Source organism: Fusarium keratoplasticum, chromosome 2 (assembly GCF_025433545.1).
Source record: "Fusarium keratoplasticum isolate Fu6.1 chromosome 2, whole genome shotgun sequence".
Taxonomy (NCBI): Eukaryota; Fungi; Ascomycota; class Sordariomycetes; order Hypocreales; family Nectriaceae; genus Fusarium; species Fusarium keratoplasticum.
In genome coordinates this window covers 3,338,649-3,355,258 of record NC_070530.1, presented here as the reverse complement: position 1 = coordinate 3,355,258, position 16,610 = coordinate 3,338,649, and the positions used below count along the sequence as shown (strand labels likewise).

At 52.6% G+C, this 16,610-nt stretch overlaps 6 protein-coding genes across 6 annotated transcripts; 4 read left to right on the top strand and 2 right to left on the bottom strand.

Annotated features, from left to right (window-relative positions):
- Positions 1–2,123: 2,123 nt before the first annotated feature.
- On the top strand, positions 2,124–2,714 carry NCS57_00294100 (uncharacterized protein; the record flags this gene model as incomplete). Its single annotated transcript, XM_053052959.1, has 1 exon — positions 2,124–2,714. One exon carries the CDS (start codon positions 2,124–2,126, stop codon positions 2,712–2,714), a length of 591 nt encoding a protein of 196 aa, XP_052918205.1.
- A 2,434-nt stretch (positions 2,715–5,148) lies between these two features.
- Positions 5,149–6,677, top strand: NCS57_00294000 (uncharacterized protein; the record flags this gene model as incomplete). Its single annotated transcript, XM_053052958.1, has 5 exons — positions 5,149–5,722; positions 5,769–5,986; positions 6,030–6,251; positions 6,296–6,352; positions 6,396–6,677. 5 exons carry the CDS (start codon positions 5,149–5,151, stop codon positions 6,675–6,677), a joined length of 1,353 nt encoding a protein of 450 aa, XP_052918204.1.
- A 560-nt stretch (positions 6,678–7,237) lies between these two features.
- NCS57_00293900 (DNA-binding protein RAP1) lies at positions 7,238–9,535 on the bottom strand (the record flags this gene model as incomplete). Its single annotated transcript, XM_053052957.1, has 3 exons — positions 7,238–9,010; positions 9,055–9,375; positions 9,419–9,535. 3 exons carry the CDS (start codon positions 9,533–9,535, stop codon positions 7,238–7,240), a joined length of 2,211 nt encoding a protein of 736 aa, XP_052918203.1.
- A 549-nt stretch (positions 9,536–10,084) lies between these two features.
- On the top strand, positions 10,085–11,405 carry NCS57_00293800 (Palmitoyltransferase; the record flags this gene model as incomplete). Its single annotated transcript, XM_053052956.1, has 3 exons — positions 10,085–10,173; positions 10,220–10,373; positions 10,425–11,405. The coding sequence occupies 3 exons, from the start codon at positions 10,085–10,087 to the stop codon at positions 11,403–11,405; spliced, it is 1,224 nt and encodes a 407-aa protein (XP_052918202.1).
- A 309-nt stretch (positions 11,406–11,714) lies between these two features.
- NCS57_00293700 (uncharacterized protein) lies at positions 11,715–13,397 on the top strand (the record flags this gene model as incomplete). Its single annotated transcript, XM_053052955.1, has 1 exon — positions 11,715–13,397. One exon carries the CDS (start codon positions 11,715–11,717, stop codon positions 13,395–13,397), a length of 1,683 nt encoding a protein of 560 aa, XP_052918201.1.
- A 266-nt stretch (positions 13,398–13,663) lies between these two features.
- NCS57_00293600 (Aha1-N domain-containing protein) lies at positions 13,664–14,801 on the bottom strand (the record flags this gene model as incomplete). The annotated part of the gene is made up of 4 exons (XM_053052954.1): positions 13,664–13,682; positions 13,731–14,383; positions 14,451–14,533; positions 14,579–14,801. The coding sequence occupies 4 exons, from the start codon at positions 14,799–14,801 to the stop codon at positions 13,664–13,666; spliced, it is 978 nt and encodes a 325-aa protein (XP_052918200.1).
- Positions 14,802–16,610: the final 1,809 nt, after the last annotated feature.

The following is a 16,610-nucleotide window of genomic DNA, read 5'->3' as shown; positions in this document are numbered from 1 at the left end:
TGTCGAGGGGTGCCGAGGGCGTTGGTGCGTCAACGGCAACAGAGGCGGGGCGATCCAGTTGGTGGTCGTGGTGATAGCCTCGCAAAAGCAATGAGACGATGCAAAGATTTCTCAAGTCTGACGGCGACGGGTGAGGATGACGCCGGAGATGCAGTCCAGAGATAGGAAACCGGGGACGGAACGATACACGATGGCGTGGTGGGGTGTCGTCGAGATTGAGGCCAGATCCAAGAGCTTAACGACGGGACACGAGTCTGGAGCGGAGAGGAGAGCGAGCGAGCGGGAGAGATGAGATGGATGGATGCGACGACGGAGATGGGTCGACAGAGGCGGCGATGGCCAGGGCGGACGTGCCAGGGCGGAGGATTGCTGGTGGGATTCGCTGTAGATTTGATGAGGAGGTCGAGCTTTGACTCGGACCTGGTGCTGGTGGATGCTCGTGCTGCGGTGCGGGCTCTAGCCACAGTTACCAGTAACGGAGGCGGCAGTATCGCAGGAGTGAAAGTCGGGCGCAACGGCGAGCAGGTTGCTAGACGTTGGACGAGGGAGTGAAAGGTTTTACGGGGAGAGAGGCATCAGTCGACAGGACGAGCGGACGGATGCGGCTCCCAATTCGTTGGTTCGAGAGCCCAGGCCCAGGCTGCGCGGGGACGGGGAACTGGGAGTCAATCCTGAGACTGCTTGGGATTGGGACAGGACACGACAGGAAAGTCAAGGAAAACCCGGATTTACCGTCTTGTGTGTCGTCGTATTCGCCGCAGTCGAATTTTCCCCTCTGCGGCTGATGCTTGGGGGGGCGATTGACGGATTTCCCTCGCGATTGAGTTGTTGCTTTTGGGCACCGGGTATGTGACCTGTGAGTGCTGAGGCACGCTGGCGACAATGCCGACCACAGACAAAGACGCCTTTTTTTTTTCTTCACCTGGTTCTGCAGGCGAGAAGCGAGACGCAGCGCACAAGGGACGGGGGCCTCTCCCACTGCCGGTGGACGTCGTGATGGATGTTTGTCGGCCGCAATGGCGTGACTTTTACCTCGACGAGGCCCGTCTTTTGCGGTTCCAGCTCCAGGGGCCCTGGAGACCCCGGGAGCGCTGGGCCGCTGGCGTAGCAGAAAATGTCCACTCGTTGGCCGACATCGTATGATGGGCGAGGCTGAGGAGGGGAATTGTACGATGGCCAAGCCCCGCGTCCATTGGCTGACTCGCGCCGACCCGGCGCCGCTCCTGTCATTGGCCCGAGAGGTTTGCTGGTGGCTGTCATTCGCTGTTGTTTAAATGTTTGGAGAATGTCAGACGTCCAAGGTTAGCTGCTATTCGTCTGGACGTGCTGACCTGCGCGAGGGATCCCTGCTCAGCGTCAAAGCCCGCGCATCACGTGCCCCTGGTTTCTCTCCCTACTTCTCTAGCGGCCCCTGTCATTCACCTCGTCAGCCAATCTCTCCACTTCAAACCGCGGCCTACAACAGTGCTGGAAGGTCTTGGCAACGGTTTTCCTGCGACACAAATCTTCAGCCTCGTGCTAGCGACTCTAGCCCAAGCTTCTAGGTTCAGCTGCCAGGCCCTAGCCCCCGTCGAGACCACTAAAGGCTTATGGGGTGGGCCTCTCAAGCTGCCGTTGGTTGGCTGGCTCCCCCTCATACCCTCCCTCATGGAACCTATCCCGCTGTCTTCCCTGTTGTTCAGCTGTTTTTGTTTCTCCTCGCTGCCTTTCCTTTTTGGGAACATTGGATGCGCCGCACAGGACTCACATGCACAAGCACAGCACAAGCCATTGCCCGTGCAACGAACTGCATCCGTGCCTTGCCTTTAGTCAATAACGTATAAAGGGAGTACGTCTTCTAGCGAAAGTTCACTGGGTTGATCTACTAGTTACCCTGCACTGCACGGGTAATGACATGGGTATTGAGGCTGGTGACCGACGCAAACACTGCTATATCTGGTGTTGAATAGCTATTGACAGACAGTCCAGGTTCCTATTCAGCTCCCAGTTTTCTCATGCCTCGAGGTGCTTCAATATGTCCTCGAACGTGTATATCTAGGGCTCTCTCGCCTGCAGGGTGAGGAGCAGGTTCAACGACTCAGTCCAAGTACAGAAGCCCATCAGACAACAATCTCAATTACAAGATGGTGGGCATAATTCAACTCGCCGTAGCGGTTGCTGCTGTCGCCGGGCTCGCATCTGCTGCTACGCCAATCGAATTGTCACATCCTCACTGTGATCAGTTCGTTTACGGGCAGAGCTGCCAGGAGTTCACCAGCACCTTTGGGCTCAGTCAACAGGTATTCCTGAACATGAATCCGAGTATCAACCCTGCCAGCTGCAACCAGCTCCCCGGGTCGTGGTACTGTGTCAGGACAAGAGCTCCCGGAGCACCCATCAGCACGCCCACGCCAACGAGTGGAAGCTTCTTTGATAACTGCGCCAAGTTCGCTCTGGGCTTTCCAACACCAGGAACATGCGGGAAAATAGCCGATGCCTTTGGACTGTCTCATTCAGATTGGATACACGTGAACCCAGACACCCATTTCGGCCTCGCTTGGCGATGCGAGCTCCTAAGAAACGTGTATTGGTGCGTGGAGCTAATTCAAGACACTCCTCCGCCTCCGCCTCCCATCACCACGACGACTGCTGCTCCTAGTACTACCAAGCCCAAGACGACCACAACGAAGCGCAAGACAACCTCGACCAGACGCCCCAGGCCCCGCAAGGATTAGGCTGGATGAAGATACGGAGTAACTTCTAGGTGGTTATGGTCACGGCATCGGAAAGGTCAAAAACAACAAAGGGCATATTTTCTTCTGTCATTCTTTCATAGACATCGCGTCTACCTTTCATAACTCGTCACTCCCCGTTGTGGTGGCATTTATCTCGTCAATTTAACTATTCAGCCCTGAACGCCGTAATTCATCATATCCTCGTGACAATTGACCCTTGCTCTCCCTCACCTGGCAACCCATGGCTTGGGGAGGTTCTCCTTTCGTACACAGTCTGGGCAGCTTTCCATGACGTAGAGAATATCGTGTTTATGTGACGGGCCTTTACACCCGTTCAGAGCACGGGGGCACCATCGGATGTTGAAGAAGCCGATATGTCCACACGCAAACTGTCGGTCTACCTGCACGCACATGCTGTCTATATCTGGTGCATCTAGATTCGAGCCTGTAGCTGTAATTGTTTAAAATTTGGTATTTCTATTACGAGGTAAGAAGTCGGTTTGGCCTTTGACGGTGCTGTTATACCTGGAGAATACTGGGCAGTCACCAACGGCACCGCTCCGTGATGAGCCATCCGTATGGCGGTTCAGTGAATTTGCACGGTACGGGGGCTGTCTAATAACAGCACGCACACGGCCGGCTCGTTAATTGCTGAGGCGAGCTGTGTGAAGCGACGATCGCAGAGTATGCTGTAGAGCCTCAAAGAAAGGCGGGACGTTGAAACAGTCAACGGTCGGTGAAGCGCGCCGAAAAGGAAAAAGAAAAAAAAAGAAAAGGAAACGGCGAATCAACGGCCGCCAGAAGAACAAGCGCCAACCAGCGACCGGTACCCAGATCCGATGCAACCTCAGGGAAACAGGCAAGGTTCTGCCAGTCCAGGAGCCCAGGCCTTGGGAAAAGCTTCAGGGAAGACTGCCTTGGATGGCGCGCAGCATGACGTTGGTTCTGTGCACGGCTGCAGTTTGCCGCCGTCTAGATTAAGCAATAGTTTGATATTTTGCGCCCCACGAGGGCAGTATATTTTTTTTACTCTTCGGAGACGGTTCTGAATGTCGTCACAGTCTCGCTTTGTCGGTGGGGACCGCCGCATGTAAAAACCGTACGATCGGCTTTGTTGACCCTCCCGATCTCGACCGGGGGACGGGACCGCGGAGGTGTACGGGCAGTTAGGAATTGACTCGGATGATTTATGGACTCTTTTGACCAATCGGCGGAGGAAGGTTATATAGCCCTATCGTGGAAATTAACTGCTTGATAATATCGGCGACCTCCAAGGAAGGACGTCGGTGTAAGCCGGCGACTGCTTGAACGTGATCCGGGTGATTGTGGAAGATGCTGAATGTCTGTTCCATCTAATCTGTGGAATTCTCAACTGGGGAATTATATGTGCCTCGTAAGACGACTATTTTCCCAATGTTGCCCAGGCTAATGTTGTGCCTGAATAGCCAGCACAATGCCTCCTCAGGGAGCAAGTGATTGTGCAAAACTCACTTACCCTGAGACTCTGTACCACCATATCAGGACCATTCACTAGATTTCTTTGCTATCTTCCGTATCTAGAAGGCCATTTGAATAACCAGTGCAGAAGACATGTTGTCCCAGCAAGTAAAACTAGCTGTGTCTGTGTGCTTGTGGTACTGTGAGGACTGGCCTTCTTTGCACTGGCCGGGAGGACAAGCAGTCTCAATGAAGTTCCTGGCTAGCCCTGAGGAGTTGGGTGATGAATACCACACATTTTATGAGAGTGGTTGCTTAAGTTTCCCTTTATGTTCATTTGAATGGTGATTCAGTCATTCAACTCGACCTATTTGATCAGTGTCATCCTGTCAAGAGGATTGACGGGATGATTTGCGACTTTGGAATTATGCCTATCTTGAATTGGATCCATGGATGTTACTTAATTCTGGAACTAAAACTAGGCCATTATATATCCGCATTGGAGCGGGTGAGGAGTGACAGGGTGTTGACAGTACCGAAGCGTGCAAGATGGGAGCTTCAGGTCTCAAGACGAAAGGCATTTCTGCCACAAAAATTGTCCACTTGGACTTGAATTATTTCACATACGAACCTCTGATTTCTTTTCTCTCGCTTAAAGATTGGGCACATGTTTGAAGCCCTGATTGTGTTCGTGGGGAGGCTTTTTTTCTGCCGCCTGTTTAGGGAACAGCTGCCTTTCGTGCCTTCTGCACACTCATCTGCACTCTACCTCATCTCCCACCTCCATCAAACATTCACTCGCATCTCTTCTTTTTCACCAACCGCAAGAACCAGACTGCCCTTGATTTTCAACCAAACTTCACTGGCCTGCCAGTGACAACAGCACGTCACTGCTGGGCGCCCCTTTCCCCCAGGTTGACTCTCAACATGTTGTTCGAGATGAGCAGGGTCTTTCTTTGGGTGTTCCTCCTTCTTGATTCCTTCACACAAGAGGCACATGGATTTTCATGGAGGACCCAGAGACATACTGGTGGTATGTTGCGTTCCCTTTTCGTGTTTGAAGCTGACCACGATAGGCGACGGCGTCTCCATTCAGCACCCGCAAGGCAGTGCCGGTAAACCACTCCAACGCCAACCTGAAAGACTTTCTACCGCGTACACTACTGCCCTCGAAGAGCTTCAAGAACTAGAGTCCGAGCCTCTGTGCCATCGGATTGCCGCGCGTTTGCTGGTCAACAACTGTCACCTCCTCGACGGTCAGGATGAAGCTACTATTCACATTGACAGTGGACGAGCAGCCCGAGATTTTGTCGACTCTTATGCGGCGAGCCTTGCTATCTGCGACTTGGAACGAGGTAGCTTCATGATTCCTTCGACGTGCTCCAAATTCCGAGAGTCGACTCTGGCATCCCTACCTGTCCCAGCGGTCCCTCAACTCCATGTTTCGACGGTCGAGATTGACGACTGCCTCGAGGGGCTTGCCCAGTCGGACTCTGCTTGGAATACCTGGGTGAGCTATCGACACAAAGCGTTGCGGTTCTGCGAAGCTGCTAGAGCAGATCATGACAAAGGTTAGTCGCACCGTGAAAGGAGAAGGCGATGCTCACCAAAATCCAGCCGAGAACCTCCATCTTTACCAGCGAATTACCAAGATCCTTGAGACAATGACGAACAAAATTGAGATCGAGATGGAAGAACGCTTACAGTCGCTCAATCGCGCATTCCTCGTTGCGAGTGATTCAGTTGAGAACCTCGGCCCCCAGGTTCAGCGCCTGCGATCGGAACTAGAACTCGCCAGTGATATTCTTCGAGAGCAGTTGGGTCAAGCTACACAGGTACGATATCAAATACCCTTCACTTCTCGGCTAACATGATCAGGAATCGGGAGAGACGGTTCGAAGCGGACTCGAAAACGCCAGAAGCCTGCACCAGCTCATTACGATGCTGATCCGTACAACCAAGGAGAGTGCTGTTGACATTGCTTCCTCCCACGAAACCGCACTCGAAGTTGCCACCCAAAGAGCAAACAGCGAAGTTGATGGCTTTGTGACCGCACTCACTGCAGCAATGGCGTCGTCTGTTTCTCTCCAGGACCAGATGGTAAGTGCTTTTGACGTTGTCGAGTGCACACTAACACAATGAAGGCAGCGACAGAATTGCGGACGACAGTGATTCTTGAGAAGCAAGCAGAGATCGAAGCAGTGAGTTTATCCACATAATGTATAACTTTGCTGACCAGTCTAGGGGATGGGAAAGCTCGAAGAACTCGCCGGAAATTTACTCATCAAGTACGACAATCACGACTCGCGCCTGGAGCAAGCACAGCTGAAGACTGGCCAAGTTTTGGAGATGCTTGATGCAACTGCCGCATCAGCCGCTGGCTTCCAAAGCTATGTGTTTGGCGGTTTTGGATTTGCTGGGCTCTGGCCTCATGTTGTTTTCCCAGCGCTATCACTCACCATGGGATCCTATGGACTTCAACCTTCACTCTGGAGAAATATTTGGCTTGTTGGCGCCGGTAAGTAAATAATCTAATGATGTGGTCGTGTCTAACCGTGCCAGGCGAACTCGCGGGACTTGTCGTGTCGAATGTCGGCTCTTACGCGACTCTTTTGCCGTCGTTCAACTCTCCAAGCCTGGCATCTAACGGGACGACTCACCCTTACGAATGATGACTTACGAATGATACGACCGCGACATGACCTATCAATAGTTATACTGGGCTCGGGTCGTTTGGTGCCGCGGGATAAGAGCAGTTATGGGATTTAACGATGGGAAGGCGTTGGCTTTCGTGCGGACTTTACTGGGATTGGCCATGAAGGTTTCATGGGCATATTGCAACGGGATACCAATGGGATATGGGAAGGCGTATTTTCAACTACAATTAATGATTCAAGGAGCTGATGGATATCACCATGATTAGCTTCGCTAACAATTTTACCAACACAATTCAGAACTATACATTCCCATAAACACCTGGAAGACCTCTTGGTCTGGGTATCCACGCCCAAGTCCAATGCACGTACCGTACTCCTGAGCTAAGACAATCCATTGCCCTACGTTGAAAGCAGCCACCGTATAAGACCCTATTCCTTCGAGTGACCTTGGTTCGCCTGGGCGCGAAGGAACGCCTTCCTCAGTTCAAACCTTTGGAACGTGTGCTTTTTGATGAGACGATTATGGGCCTTTTGAGCACGCTGCTGTTGCATCTCCTCGCTCGTGTTGGTCGGAGATTGGGAGAAATCAACCATCGACACAAAGGCCAGGTCGTCGTCGTCGCGATCCGTCCAGATGCCTTCATGGCGAGAAGGTACCCCACGGCCAGCCTGGAGAGACTCCATGACCTGCAGTGCCAGGTTTCCGGGAGTGAGCGTCGTCCGCTTCAGGGCTTCTACAACGATGTCACGCGGAAATCCGCGGTTCTCGTAGTATGTTGTCCACTTCTGGATTTCTCGACGGTTGGAACTGGTGGATTCTGATTGGTTGGTTCTCGGAGATGGGTTCGTTCTCGAGACGGTTTCGGTTCTCGGAGGTGCAGTAGTTGTGTGTCTTGAGGTGGAGTGTGAGGAGGTGAAAGACGTGGGTAGGGATCGCCGGGGGGCTGACTGGGTCGTTGGTTTCGGCTTTAGTGCTGAAATGGCCTGTTCAGGAGGTTGTCTGGAAACACCATTTCTCGAACTACTTTCGCGGCTTGGCCTTAGAGGCTCAACTCGTGGTGCTTGTCGGCTAGTAGATACCCTCTGCTCGCGGGGCCGTTTGAGAGAAAAGGGGATTGGTGTGGGATCCAGTTCTCCATGTCGATACTCTTGAGTGGCGGCAAGTGATTGGCGCCGGGGCTCTGTTATCGGCGATTGACCTGTACCAAGGTCTTGAGATTCTGCTTGCAAAGGGGGGAGAGGTGGGAGATGCTGCGAGGCTTCACTCTCGTCGACATAGCCCCGCCACTGGGAGCCTTTGCGAGCACTTGGCGAGTTCTCGACAGCAGGCAACTCTGCGTCCAGGTCAGCGTCTGGAGTTGATGGGATAACCATGTCCTTGTCGTAACGCGGCCTCTTTGTCCCATGACCAGCTGAGAGCTGCCGCTGACCAGCAGAACGCTTTCTTCCAATGACAACAGGAGGTGAAGAGGGAACATAGCTCGCAGGCCACTGAGAGCTGGCCGGTTCGGGCACGTCTTGCTCAAAGGGGTCTTCTTCGGGACCTTCAGCCTCTAGCTCCACGTTGTCTTCATCTTCAAGCTCGAAAGTTGCCATTGCCGCGACAAACTCGCTTAGGTGCTCATCATAACATACTTGCAGCTGCGTGGCCGTGTCCTCGTCTGGGTCATCAAATCCTAGTTTTTCAGCAACTAGGTACCAGTCATACATCTGGCTATCCACCTGGCTGGCATCGACCGCCATTGCCAGGTCAAACAAGTCGATGGTCCTTCCGTTAATGTTCAGCCGTTCCTTGATGTCGGCTTTGGAAGTGGTCTTGAAGTCGTTGAGATCTTCGTAGAAGATCTGCCTTGTAGGATCGTCTTGTGAAAGAACAGAATCCGGCCGTGTCTGGTTCTGTGATCTTTCTGGTGCGCTCTCGGGGACAGTGTTAGGTTGTGGTCTGGGCCGCTGAATGCTCTGTGGTTCAGATCGTCTAGCGTCTTGAGGTTCACCGAGCACCCGAGCAGCCTGCGGTTCAGGTTGTCTGGCAGTTTGCCTTTTTTCAGTAGCAGGGCGCGGTGATGGTTCAGGTGGCACAGCTGGCTCGCTCACATCGGCTTCTGGCGCCTCAGCTGCCAACCTTTCCAGTGCTGCCATCCCGCGTGGTTGAAGCCTCTTGACAAACCGGTCGCGCCATGATTGCCAAGTATGTCGAGGGTTCTACAGCTGTTAGCCTCATTCATCGACTGAAGCCTGGCACTTACAATCGCCTCGTATTGCTGGTAAATGGCATTTCCTTGCTGCTGCTGAGATCTTTGAGAGAGTACCCATCTGGCGAGGTTTGCATCGTCATCCTTGGTGAAAGGAGTACGAGTATTTTTGGCACCATGCTTTGCGCCAACTGGTCTTGGGAGATCTGGATCAGGTCCGATGCGATATTTGTCCTTGATCTGGATAATGCCGTTACGGACTGAGTCCTCAATAAATTTCCATGAATATGACCCTGGGGGCGCATCCAGCCTCTTGTGGTCCGCTATTAGCATGTCCGCATGCTTCTCTAAAGGTACCACTAAACCTCCGTTTTGCTGAATTGTTAGCGGTTGCGCGACTCAGTATCAAATGACGTACCTTGATGTCGTCAATCCAGGTAGATCTCAAGGGCACCCGCTGGGCCACCCAGAACTTGACATCTTTGAAAATATTCCCTCCCTGGGCGCCGTTGACGCCATTGTATGTCGTGCCCATGGTGAGGTTGGCTCGTTCGCGCTGCCATAAACCGTTGCATACGCGTTGTTGAATTCAAATGCGCCAAGACGTCAGGCGCGATAAGACTGAGTTGAAAAATTCATCGGAAAGGAAAGATTCTGCCCATCACATCGAATGCATCGAACAACCAATCACGACCTTCGCACCGCCTGCGGTTTGATGTGATGTTCTTTATTTGGGATTCAAGCCTGAGGGCACAGGAGACGCGTGTGATGAGGCTCGCGGGGTCACGTGTGGCTGGCGTATTTACTTATCCGTGCATTGCGTCTGCTTACAGACATACCCTCAACACCGGCCAGTCCGGCTGCCTCCTTGTTGGTTGTTCTTTGTTCAAACTGTTCTGCATATATACGAGCGTAGGACCTGATTCACGGTGCTCGATCTTTTCATTTTGTTGATTATCATCTTTTGCTTGTGCATTATGAGACTCTGACCAGTCTGCAGCCTGATGCCAAGCGCTTAGCTGGCACTTTTGGTCTTCCATTTTGATCTTTGCGTCTTCATCTTACTGTTGTCAATCTAGCAACCATGAGCTCGTTCAAAACCATCGTGTTGTTGATTCTTTTCATCTCTTTCATGGTCTTTGTGGCCTTTTTTGGAAGATTACCTGCTCTAAGGTCGGTGTTAGAGGTGCCTCGTATATTCTGCAACTGACGGTTATAGGCGAACTCCAATAGCCTTTCTATACAAGGTGATATGGGTTTACATCCCCAATGGCGTTCTGGGGATGGACAATATCCTCACTGGAGGGAGGGTATCCAAATATTTATCACGGTTTGGTAACTATATGGTGCACGAGAGGCACTGGACTGTTGTGGTAAGTTTTGCGATGCTTGTATGGATGGAGCATGGCAACTAATGCGTACAGATCTTCTTCTTGCTCATCATGAGCATTGGCGAGTACATGTACCTTCCTGAAGCTTGGTCCAAGATTGGAACTTTTTCCAAGTTTACTGTCGCCATAACCGTCTTCCTCCCTTACCTGTTTCTCTATCTTGCGTGCGCCGCCGACCCCGGCTACATCACGCCTGAGAACCATGAGTACTACCTCTCTCTCTACCCTTACGACCATACCCTGTTCCATCCTGGACACGTCTGCCGGACCTGCAAGCTTCTTAAGCCTGCTCGATCCAAGCACTGCAACCTCTGCAAGCGTTGCGTAGCCAAGGCTGATCACCACTGCGTCTTTATCAACTCATGCGTCGGCTATGGGAATCAGCACTACTTTGTGCTCTTGCTCGCATCCACTGCCCTTCTATGTACATACGGTGGTGTTCTTGGGTTATCGATCATCACAGCGAGAATACCCAGATGGAGCCCTCACTGGTCTTGGTGGAAGCCCAAAAGCATGGACTGGACAGAGTACGTGGCTGCTTGGGGATGGGCGATCCAAGACAACGTCAACATGGGCGCCACAGCCCTCCTCGCCATCCTCACGGCTCCTCTCGTCTGGGGTCTTCTTCTCTACACGATCTATCTCATTTGGAGCGGTACCACCACAAACGAGACACTCAAGTGGTCAGAGTGGAAGGAGGACATGCAGGACGGCTACGCGTTCCGCCGCTCTATGCCAGCCAATCGACGAAAGAATGAACGTGTCGAGCCTCGCTATACTCGCTGGCCCGTTGAGACGGAGCAGATCCTCATCACCACGCAAGACGGACGACCTCCGAAGGACGACGCCCCGATTCCTGGAGAAGGACCTTGGGAGAGAGTCTGGGGTCTCGGCCATGTCGAGAATCTTTACGACATGGGATTCTGGGATAACTTGGTCGACGTCTTTGTGGCAGACTATGCGTTTGGTCAGAGTTCTGACGACCTCAATGTCGAGAGGCGTCGCCGGCGATGAAGATCATGAGATGTATTATACAATTAACTGCTCTTAGGCGTTGGATCTAACTTTGCTCAACATGTTCATCCTCCTTCATCCTTCTCTGCATGATCCTTGTTGGCTGTTGGTCCTTAGCTATTTCCTGCACGCCAAGGATCCTACGCGCGCGGCTGTGCCAAAGGCCGGTCCAATGTCTGATCATCTGATTCGTTTCAGGTAAATGAGTTGAAAGCTGTAAAAGAATAAATACCCTTCTTAGCCGTGGATTGAGTCCACTCTTCGAGTGTCACTGTCAGTTTTGAACGAAGCCGGTCATGTGATGTCGCGATGCCTCAACCGAGCTTCTTCCAGCGGCTCCAGACTGTCGGCATTCTTTCTCTGTCCGCCCTCTTCATCGGTGGCATCGTCTTGATCCTCGTCGGAATTAATGCCGTTGCCGATATTAAAAAGGATGGAGAAATCGGATACTCACGACCTGCGGGTCAGGTTCGCTTCAGCATCGGCTACGACCTGAGCATGCAAGTCTGGATCGCCATCATTGGTGTCGCCTTTGGATTGCTCTCTTTTGGATTCAGCGAGACGTATATCCATTTCTTTGACTCATGGTGCAGTCGACAGTCTCAACAGGGCACCGGACTCGACTATGCCCGATATCTCAATTCGCAGCCACGAGCACCTGTCCGATACGGCCTCAGAGGATTCCCATACTTGCTCACGCTGCGATATCTTCTCATGATCATGGGAATCTTTGCTTCCATCGCCTACAAATTCGTCATTGTCAGCCCCGACGTCTTCATGTACGAGAGCCTTGACAAGGAAGCCGTCAGGTTCAAAAAGCCTCGTCTATCTATGGAGGGTGGTAATGCTGACGAAACATTGGACAACGACCTCAATCCCTGGATCAGCGACTTTCCGCGAGGCGCAGGGATCAATCGAGCGTTTCTACATCAATATGAGACCTATTTGAAACCACCTCAAAGCATCATCATGACTGGACGGGCGGCTTGTTCCAGCTCGAAATCCGGTTACATCTTTTACCCCGATGACAGTGGATATCTCTTGACACGCGAGATGGTCATGGTGGCCAAAATGACGGAGGAAGAGGGTGACTTTTTCATCACGCAAGACACCAACGGCTGGCAACGAATCGAGACATCGACAGAGGACTTGTTTGATCCGCCGCAAAGGGCTATTCTGGAATACAAAGTTGTCGAGCCGGGGAATCTTCAGGTCCAGTGGGCGCGACGAAACCATTCCTCCGACACTTTCCGTGAACCCGTGGTGCAGCGTGTAACGTACAAGATGCACTACGCCGTGGCCCAGGTCGACAGATATGTCAGGGGTACAGACTGTTCTCGTCTCACGAGCGTGGACAGCCCCAATTTCCGCGTCTTGTCTGCGAGCAACGATAGCATTGTGGACACGCTCTCGAAAACGAGTTCCGTCAGCAAGGAGGATCTTGAAAAGTCACTCGACGCAGAGGGTATTCTGCCATACTACAGCGCCTGGATAGAGGCCCTGGTGAATAGCCCGGATACATCACTAGTCAAAAGCGTCAGTGGTATCGTGCGAGGCGTCATGTCGTCGTATCAGTCCTTGCGGCCACGGCATTGGCATATCAACAAGGGCGAGGAACCGTTTGGGTCAGAGGACACAACAGAGATGGCTAAAGAGTATCCGCATGCCCAGTATCCATTCTACGTCGGATGGCGTGCAGAGAAGAACACGGGATGCTACGTCTTTGCTGCGGCCATCTTTATCATACTCGGCCTATTTGCTGTCCTGACTGGAGCATTCCGCATATGGCTCGGGCCGCCTACTCTTACATCCTGGATGGGACAGCATGTATACCTTGCTCAGACCAATGCAATGAATCTATCAGACAAGTCAGCGGGCTTAGCCACGGGGCACCAGGTTGCTGACCCTGGTATCGGGAGACTCAGGTTATCAACAAAAGGCGAGCAGGCAGAAACGGATGCCATACTGCAACTCAACGTACTGGCTAGCTGATGAGGCGCCCAGACACCTAGGACAGAACATAAAACTATCACAGGGACAGTGAAATCCATCGACGGCATTGGTAGATATGCATTAATTCATTCACGTCGCTCATGATATCGTAACCACACGCTTCTAGGTCTCTTGCGTAGACCACCCAAGACGACGTTTGCCCTCCGCCGCCACGGTAGCGACTATTTACCCCCGTCACTACCCTCATCTAGAGAGCGCATTCAATCTACCGCCCATGACCGGACTCCACACTCCATTCCCGTTATTTACAAAATGGTGCCGAATCTGGAAGGTTAGCTTATATGGCAAGGCTGCGTCGGATCAGGGACTTACCCAAAAGTCTGCTTAATGCTCTTGACATAGTACTCGAGCCAGTTGCGCTTGGTCACGTCCTCCTGGCCGATGGGCACTCCCTCCCAGGTAACACGCATGACGGTAACGTGGTCGACGTCGTTCTGGTCAAACTCGATGTGCAGCTTCGAGTGGTGACCGGCGGGCCACTGGTTGAGACGCCAGCTCTGTGTGATCTTCTTGGGGGACTCGAGTTCGAGATATTCGCCAGACACGTTGCCGTCAAACAGCTCAAACTTTCCGCCGAGCTTGGCACCCTCGAAGACCTTGGGAGGAGATCGGGTAAAGGCAGCAATTCGTTGAGGGTCGACAAAGGTCTGGTACAGCTCCTCAGCCGTGGTGCGGAACTCTTCGTTATCGGTCACGGTCGTCGTGTTCACGGTGCCACTGGTCTTTACAGCCTCGGGGGCCGCAGCGGGCTTGGAGGTGGAGGTGGTCTGGGGGTGGACTTTGGGGGTCGAGAAACCGCTCGAGGGGTTGGAGCCCGGGGCGTGCTGGATATCCTTGCCATGCTCGGCGATGAGGGCGCCGGCAAGCTTCTGGAACTCCTGTCGCAGCTGGGGCACAATCTTGGAGCGGACGAGGTCCTTCACGGGCTGCTTCTCCTTGGAGTCGGCAAAGATGTCTACGTCAAACTACGAGGGGCTTAGCGGCTTTATTCTACGGACCACGGAAGACGTAGGAGCAGGGGAGGTTACGTACCACGTACTCGTCTTCTTCCGTGTCATGGGCGACCTCGGGCACAGTGATGGTGCCAGAGACATCGTCCTCACCGGGAGCAGAGCCTGATGGTCAGTAACTTGCAGATCACCAACATGCACGTGCCTTACCAGAATATTGCAGCACCAGCTTGACGTCAAAGATGGTAATCACCTTGCCCTTGCGTTGGCTGACATCGACGTCTCCGTCCATGCTCTGCACCTTGTCCACCTTGGCCTTGACGTCGCCATCCTCGGCCTCGACCTTGGACAGGTTCTCGTTAAACCAGTCCTTGGCCCACGCCGACACGTCCTTGTTGACCCAATGCCAGTTGTTGGGGTTGTGCAGAACCATTGTGAAGTCGTCGAGCGCGTTACTATAGAATCTTGCCGGTTAGCTTGGAACAGACTGAGATCGAACAAGCAAGAGAGGAGAATCGCAAAGATCAGAAATGGTCTTGGACCACAGCATGTTGGTCATCAATGAAAGGGAGTACAAGTCGCTCTATGACTGGTGCCAGCTGGTATCTCATCATGAGATGCGAAGCAAAGAAAAAAGAAACGTCTACTATACTTACAATTTGGTAGAAGATGATTCGTGTGGTGATGAAGGAGGAAGAAGAAGAAGAAGGAGAAAAAGTCGAGGTGAAGAGTTGATGGTTAAGAAAGAGTTGGCGGAGAACCCTCTAGAATTTTGCTTGAGCCTTGTGCCCCCACCTTAGCTTGAGTGGGGCTCATTTCCGCGAACCAGCCTCGTTCAGCCTCGACAGGGCAATTCGACTTTTCCATCTTGAATCGGCACGACCGGAGAGGAGAGTGATGAAAAATTGAGTCGACAGTGGTGATGGTAGCTCCGGGAAGTTGCCAATTGCCAAGACCTTATTACTCCAGCCTCATTGATGCCCATTGCGGGTTGTCAGATGGTTCTCGAGTCAAGGAAATTGCTTCGAGAAGATGCAGCTGCTGCTTCAAATACAGCAAGCATGCCGTGATGGAGTCAGTTGCCGAGATGATGCAGATGTATGTGGGAAATGAAGGATGGATCTTAACAATCTGTCTGCCGCTTTTCATGTCAGGGCTACGTGCCGCGGACGCGCAGTTGGTTGGCCACATGTGCATCTAAAGGAGACGCGACAAGCGCCTGACGAGACAGTCTTTTCTACTTTGATCTTGAAGTCATGATGCATGGTTCATCATGTCCATGCTAGAGAGGCCAGATATGGTGGCCAGGAGGTGTGAAGACCTTGTCAAGTCATGCTAGGTAGCTATCGACCTATCTGGTGGCCTTGGTACTCAACACCTCAGAGCACGCGGAGAATCGGAAACACAGCGGTCAGCTGCTTCATTCAAGACAATAACAATGCACGAGCCGTCGATCTGCCGCTTTGACCGTTTCGAACCGCTCAGGGCTTGCTGCGGGATACATCACCAGCTCGCCAGCCGTTGCATGTCATGGCGAGTCATGGACGCCATGATGGAGTTGGACTGAAGGTCATCAACCACCCTGGAGCTGAGGATCGGAATTGAGGCTGTTGACCGTCTTTCCACACCCACAGCTCGTCTTGGCTCCGAGGTAATGGATATCACCTCAACAGAGCAGACGCCGGACTCGGGATACACTAGACATCAGCCCATCAAGTCAAGCCCTGCATGTCCATGTCCATGTCCATGCAAATCGGGGCACCAAGGGCGAACCGCTTCGTCCTGGTCATGGGTCGGTCTGGATCAAAGATGTGACAGGCAGAGAGGGACGCCATTAAGCGCCCACACCCACACTCGCCCGCATAGTCAACCGGTCCGACCAATCGAGGCCCTGGGGAAAGTCTATGAATAGAACAGCCGTGGACCTGCGTCTGCCCAATCGATCCTGGGTCCTGTCTTCAGCGGGGTGAGATTCTGGACAGACTGATTCTCTCTCGGTGCCGTGAATTGTACTGTACGTGGCATGCTCAAGAAGAGTCCTTGTAGGCTGAGAGTTAGTTACAGGAATGAAGCCGTCCTTGGCTGTAGCAGACATTCCGGGTATACCATGTTGTAGGGATGATAGTGTCGGGGCAATTTCATGCGCAACGGTCAGGATGCAGTGAGATTGTCCGCACTTACAACACCGCTGCCCTGCGTAGTTATCTAGCTCGTATCCAACCTCGATGCTTGACTCAAAGGG